The 7,230-nt window shown below is 38.9% G+C and overlaps 1 protein-coding gene across 1 annotated transcript; it reads left to right on the top strand.

Annotated features, from left to right (window-relative positions):
• Window positions 1–2,715: 2,715 nt before the first annotated feature.
• On the top strand, window positions 2,716–3,537 carry LOC149090602 (uncharacterized). Its single transcript, XM_089264463.1, has 2 exons — window positions 2,716–3,234; window positions 3,277–3,537. The coding sequence occupies exons 1-2, from the start codon at window positions 2,820–2,822 to the stop codon at window positions 3,393–3,395; spliced, it is 534 nt and encodes a 177-aa protein (XP_089120589.1). The 5' UTR covers window positions 2,716–2,819; the 3' UTR covers window positions 3,396–3,537.
• Window positions 3,538–7,230: the final 3,693 nt, after the last annotated feature.

Raw genomic sequence — 7,230 nt, forward strand, 5'->3', positions numbered from 1 at the left:
TTCGTGGACTGTGCCACACCCACATACACACACGTATAACCCATAGACAGCAACACACATACATACAATATGATGTACTACATTATAATCATTCCAAAATGTCATAAAAATATAAATAAAAAAAAACATGCCTATATATATTTTATGAAATAAAACTAAAAATTTGTTTTTCTATCTCACATTCGTTGGGGCTTTCCCAGCCGGAAAGTGGGTATATTATTTGGACTGTAATACATATATGCATAGATCCTCTTGTCGATGGACTATCTATGTGTATAAAAAACTTCCGGAACGAGATAATCGCACTTAAATTTGTGTATTACCTACATATAGCACAAGTGCCTAGTATTACAAGATCTATCCTCCTCTACTCTAAAGATCATCATCATATTTCATTATGCCGTTGGGCGCCACCGATTCAAGCGTTTCTCGGGGGGAATTTCTGGAATTATTTGGAGTCTCATTTTATTTGAGAGTTTTTTTTAATTAGATTGCGATTAGCAAGTAGGTGAAGTCCCCGCCTAAAGATGACGGCGATAGGTGTAACAATAGTTGCTCATCTCTGTAATTGAAGCCGGGTATAAACGACTAGCTGATGCATCCACAATTAAAACATGGCTCATTCAACTAAAATGCTGAAATGCTAAAGTCCTATATATGTATTTAAATTAATTTCCTCAACTGGGATTTACCCTAATGTCAAATTTGACATGAAGATGACAACACTTGTCGAATTTTGATAGGCAAAGTGATTTTTGATAGGTGAGTCTAGCTGAAGAAAGAAGAAAACATAGAGCCAAAAGTATTTCAATTTCACTGATCAAAGTAGCTGTCAAATTTGACAGCAGGTTTAACATTAAGATGAATATATTTAGCATATTCTATAGATATCCGCAGACTAACTAACTGCAAATTAGCAAGAGAGATAGAGAGAGAGATAGAGAGAGAGAGAGACAGTGAGATGGCATTCAAATATTCGTAAAATGTTCTCTATTTGGGAATGATGAGCCAGAGGGATTTTCCAGGTAAGCAATGCATGTAATTAATTATGATAGATTTTACTTGCGGAATAATTTGTATAGTCGCAATGCGCTACAGCAAAGCTGAGCTGCTCGGTTAAGCTGAGCTAAACGAATGCCTGCTAATGGGGCGTATGCGTAATATTTGCAATGTTACTTAAATCCTTATGCAATTCTTTGTCTAGTTCATTAGCTGATTGATGAACTTAGTGAAGTTAAAGTTGATTGATTGACTGATTGATTGCAGAGAGATGGACTTGAGTTAATTATTATATTGAATAGCTGAGTGATTGATAAAGTGATTGTTCGATTCATTGATTGACTGCTAGGTTAGCTTATTTGTGGAGTGAAGCACTGAATAATGGGATTTATGATTGATTTGAATATAGATTGAAATATATATCGTCTTCTAGTTAGACTCTTTGACTAGTTAATTCATTGATTCAGTTTCTGATTGATTCGACATTTTTAGAGATAAATGGAATTCTAATTAGAATCTTTTAGAAGTCAATTCATTGATTCATTCAGTTTCTGATTGATTCATAAAGATATATTGAATTCTAGTTAGGGTTTTTGATTACTCAATTCATTGAGCTTCTGATATACAAAGATATATTGAGCTCTAGTTAGACTCTTTGATTAGTCAATGCATTGATTCATTCAATTTCTGATTGATTCATAAAGATATATCGGATTCAAGTCATAAAGATATAATTAATCCTGGTTAGACTTTATGACTACTTAATGCATTGATCTACTTAGTTTGTGATTGATTCGAGATTTTTAAAGATATAACGAACTCTAGAGTGTTTTAGAAATGAATTCACTGATTCATTCAGTTTCTGATTGATTCATAAAGATCTATCGAATTCCAGTCATAAAGATATAATGAATTCTGGTAAGACTCTATGACTAGTTAATGCATTGATCTATTTAGTTTGTGATTGATTCGACATTTTTAAATATATAACGAATTTTAGTTAAACTCTTTTACAAATCAATTCATTGATTCATTCAGTTTCTGATTGATTCATAGAGATATATCGAATTCTAATCATACTCTTTGATAAGTCAATGAATTGATTCATTCAGTTTCTGATTGATTCATAAAGATCTATCGAATTCCAGTCATAAAGATATAATGAATTCTGGTAAGACTCTATGACTAGTTAATGCATTGATCTATTTAGTTTGTGATTGATTCGACATTTTTAAATATATAACGAATTTTAGTTAAACTCTTTTACAAATCAATTCATTGATTCATTCAGTTTCTGATTGATTCATAGAGATATATCGAATTCTAATCATACTCTTTGATAAGTCAATGCATTGATACATTCAGTTTCTGATTGATTATGAAACTGTTAAGGATGACTATAAGCTGATTAAATTTACAGTTAACTGAAAGTGAATTAACCGCTACTCAGTTGACTTCGAGTTATTTGGTGTTTCAGCTGTAGCGGCTCCTGTTGCCACTCAGACTTGGACTCGATTCATTTAGATGAGTTAGTTGCCTAAGCAAATAGTTGCTACTAGCTGTTGTTGTTGTTGTTGTTGTAGTTGTTGCCGTTGCTGTTGTTGTATAAGTGATGCCGGTTTCAGTGCATCCGGCGAGAAAAAATGCGCTTTGGCTGACGACTTTGAGACGGGCCAAACACAATGGGAGGCAACCCCAGCTGAGAACCTTTATAAATTAGCCGGGGATGAGCCACAGTTCGTTTAGTTGACCGGCAGCAGTTGCTTGGAATCGACATTGAAGTGCATCCGATAGAGGAACAGACGCGAGCCGGAACTGCGATGCAACAGTGGAAGCTGCTCTTGACTTGGCTGCTCGTTAGCAGCTGCCTGGCCCTGGCCACGCCCTCGCTGCTGCAGCTGAAGAAGAAGCTGCTCTTTGGACATGGAGGCGGTGGTGGTGGTGGCGGAGGAGGAGGAGGTGGCTTCGGCGGTGGCGGTGGATTTGGAGGCGGCGGTGGATTTGGAGGCGGTGGCGGCTATGGTGGAGGCGGCGGCGGTGGGGGCCATCCAGGCGGCGGCGGTGGTGGTGGCCATCCAGGCGGTGGCGGTATCCATAAGCCAGCCATATATGAGGTGTATGTGGTTAAGCCCATCTATCAAGGTGGAGGCAGCGGTGGAGGCGGACACTACGGCGGTGGTGGCGGCGGTTATCATCCAGGCGGCGGAGGCGGTGGTCATCCAGGCGTCGGGGGCGGTGGTCATCCGGGCGGTGGTGGCGGCTGGGGTGGCGGCGGAGGAGGAGGCGGCGGCTCCTATGCCAGCAGCAGCGCCAACAGCTACGCCCATGGAGGAGGCGGCGGCAGCAGCAGCAGTGCTTATGCCAAGGCCAACGCCTATTCGCGCAGTTGGTACTGAGCCAAAAAGGAGTTTCACATCAATTTGAAATGTCGACAGAAATTTTAATTATTATTTTTTTTAATAATTTATAAGTTTTGTGAATAAATTCAAAGTTATTGTTCGCAGAGTCAAAATATGCCGAATTGAATAAGGAAGAGAACTGAAAAGTAACTGGGTTCTAATTGGGAGAGACATGGAATTCAACAATGAGAAATGAAATGGAAAGGAATAGAGGAACAAGATCCAATTGGAATCGGGTAGGGAACAGCAAAGCGGGCCTTGAAAAGCAAAGAGATTCCAATGGAAAGTAATGGAAGTGGATTGCTGGTATTTAAAACAATGGAATACAATTGGAAGCATTGCAATGGAAAATGGAATGGAGGAACAGGCGCCAATTGGAAATAAACAGGTCACAGAAGTCAGCGAGCAGCCGAGCGACTGCAAATTGTAATTGGGCTAGCGACAGGAAAGGAATATGAATATGAACAGTTAGAAACGGTGTAAGGGAAAAAGATAAACAGCAAAGGGTGTTGATGAAACAGGACAGCAGACACCAAAAGGAAAGAATGAACAGAGAAGGGCCACAGATATAAAAATTCCAATGTGGAATAGAAAACAAATGGGAGACGTGATTCCATTTGGTGAATGAATGGAGAGGTAGCACACGCCTCAAATTGGCTAATTAAAGTAATAGGGAAGCGAACAGAGGCAAGGAGAAGCTCGTTTTTTTTAATAGTTTCGACATATTCAAATTGGCAATGGGAACATATTTTATGGCGAAATGGAAAAGCGAGACAGGTAACGTTAGCTAAAGTATGCTCATGCTTAAATACCCTACTAGAGTTATGACTGTAATAAAACTAGTGATAGATAGATAGACAAGGAGAGAGAGAGAGAGAGAGAGAGAGAGAGAGAGAGAGAGAGAGAGAGAGAGAGAGAGAGAGAGAGAGAGAGAGAGAGAGAGAGAGATAGAGAGAGAGAGAGAGAGAAAGAGAGAGAGAGATAGAGAGAGAGAGAGAGGGAGGGATAGAGAGATGGCGAGAATGAGAAAGACAGAGGGAGAGAGAAAAAGATATGCAGCTAGAGAGGAAGATAGAGTGATTGAATTAAGAGAGAGTGCATAAGACAACGAGGGAGAGTAAGGTAGGGAGATAGAAATAAAGAGAGAGACACAGTGAGAGAGAGGGAGAGAGAGAGAGAGATAGAGAGAGAGAGAGATAGAGAGAGAGAAGAGAAGAGAGAAAGAGAGAGAGAGAGAGAGAGAGTGTGTGTGTGTGTGTGTGTGTGTGTGTGGGAGAGAGAAAGACGGCGAGCAAGAGAGAGAGAGAGATACAGAGAAAAAGACAGCAGCTAGAGAGGGAGAGAAAAAGACAGCGAGCGAGAGAGAAAGACAGATAGTCACAGGCGTCACATATCGACTAGTTATGTGCATATACCCTCCAGTGGATTAGCTAAATATGTATATGAATATTACCCAGTTAACAAAAAGATCGCACATTTCGAAACTCGTTTGGCTGTGAAAATATCTATACGTGTACATATGTATATACAGATATACATACATATGTACAGACTTGAGCTTGCAGGCACAACAACAACAACAACAACAACGAGAAACACCTGTAAACGTGTTTCAAAATGCCAAAAATGCTTTCAAAGTAAAAGATTTTATAAATTTGTATTTATTTAGCCAAGCAGAATCCATAAATATATGAATAATATATATATGTATGTAAATATATATAGACTGTGCGTGGGCACATGCGAATGCCAATAAGAATATGCAATTGGAATTGTTGACATTCCAAGCAGAAGATGATTCTACGCACACCTTTAGCTCGTTTTGTTGCTGTTGCTGCTGTTGTTGTTGTTGTTGCTGTTGTTGTTTACAATTAACTGAGATCATGTTTGCAAAAATGTTTGCGTAATTTGCTCTCAAGTGTCTGTGACTGTGCTGTAGAGTTCTACATGAACTGATGAAATCTTCGGCAATTAGAAGACGATTATATCTATTATCTATAAGAAGGAATTATAAGAATTATAAGACAGGCATTATTGTATAATTATCATAAATTATATTAGAAAGAACCTGTTGGCTCTTTAAAGAGCTTGAATGGCACATACATATGTCTAGCATATATCTCTTGGAACTAACGATACAGGGAAGATAGCATTGATATATAGAAGTGGATCTGTTGTATAGAAGAACTCGGGTATACTAACTTATGCTTAATTTATATTTTAGCAAATACAACTTTAAACTAATGTCAAATTTGATTTCAAACTTCTCTCTTATACCTTTAAATATATATACATATATGTATATACTTATATACTCATATAAAGAGCGTCTCATATTTGACCTAAGCGATCATTGTTAGCGTCTGCTTCTTCTAGTCTTCTTGAAATGACTTAAGATGGAATGGAAATCTGTTTGAGAAGATATACAGAAACTTGCCTTGACTTCAAGTCTGATCAAATCAAATGCACTTTGCATTGCTGTGAAGGTCAACCTGGCCGTTGATGGGGGTCTCTTCTTGTTGAGCTCTTTGTATACCCTCTTCAAGATATTTACTTTATTCGGGTATACTCTACTTCTACTTCTACTTCTACTTCTACTTCTACTTCTACTTCTACTTCTACTTCTACTTCTACTTCTACTTCTACTTCTACTTCTACTTCTACTTCTACTTCTACTTCTACTTCTACTTCTACTTCTACTTCTACTTCTACTTCTACTTCTACTTCTACTTCTACTTCTACTTCTACTTCTACTTCTACTTCTACTTCTACTTCTACTTCTACTTCTACTTCCGCTGCCCTGGCACTGGCTCAGTCAGTCAAGCTGCCATCGCGCAGCTTTTGCATCTTTTGCATCTTTTGCATATTTTTGTATCTTTGTATCTCTGGCTGTGCATCTGCGATCCTGGCATCCAGTTGGTTGGCGGATTTAACAGATTGACATTCGCACTGGAAAAACTTGTTTGCAGTTGCTGCTGTTGCTGTTGCTGTTGCTTCTGCTGCTGCTGTTGTCACAGTTGTTGCAGCTGTTGTTGTTGTTATTGTTGTTGCTTTTGCTGATGATGATCAAAGCCAATAGCAAAAGCAATTTGAGCCGCTTCTCACGTTTCCCAATCGCTTGGCACGGGCATTATTGAAAGTTTTTCGAATTTCCAGCTCACACACACACACGGCTGGAAAATATATATGTGTGTGTGAGTGTGTATATAGCTATAAGATTTTCCTCAAATCGATAACAGGTTTTCGGGCTCTAGCTAGCTTGCAGCGCGGCTGGCTTCGTCTTGGCCAGGCCAATTTTAATGGCTGCAACAGAAAGTTTTCTGTTTGCTGTTGTTGTTTTTTTTTCTTCTTTATTGTTAGTTTTCGCGTACCCTATAATGCGGACAGGTGTGCTGCGCTGCAGGTGCATACATCGATATTTATCGATTTATGGTAATATTTTATTTCATATCTACAAAATAAGGCAATCGATAAATATTGAAAGAAATTAAAACAGAAACGGAATAGAATTCTATTAGAGTATACTTTGCCTTTGAGAAAGATGGAGAGCGGGTCTGTCATTCTATATATACATATATGCATATTACTAAATGGAACTTTATATGCATACATTATTATAGGATTCGTTCTTATAAATCGTACAAGTCTATGATCGGCATATTGATGACGTACTCTAGTAAGCTTTACAGGGTATGTGCAAGTCAGTCAGCCTCTGCGACTGCGCTGCTCCATGGTGGTTTCTTCTTCGTGGGGCCTGGGGCTCATTGAAGTGCAGCCAAGTTGTGGTCACAAATATGCGGATGACAGGCGGCCAAATGTTGTCGCTGCACTT

This window comes from Drosophila navojoa, chromosome X, assembly GCF_054131105.1.
Source record: "Drosophila navojoa isolate 15081-1374.11 chromosome X, UAZ_NAV_1.0, whole genome shotgun sequence".
NCBI lineage: Eukaryota > Metazoa > Arthropoda > Insecta > Diptera > Drosophilidae > Drosophila > Drosophila navojoa.

Excerpts from the sequence above, each read along its gene's own strand:
- LOC149090602 (XM_089264463.1), top strand. The coding sequence starts at position 2,820 with ATGCAACAGTGGAAGCTGCTCTTGACTTGGCTGCTCGTTAGCAGCTGC. Across the intron at positions 3,235-3,276 it reads TCATCCAGGCGTCGGGGGCG|GAGGAGGCGGCGGCTCCTAT; the intron begins GTGGTCATCCGG and ends GTGGCGGCGGAG.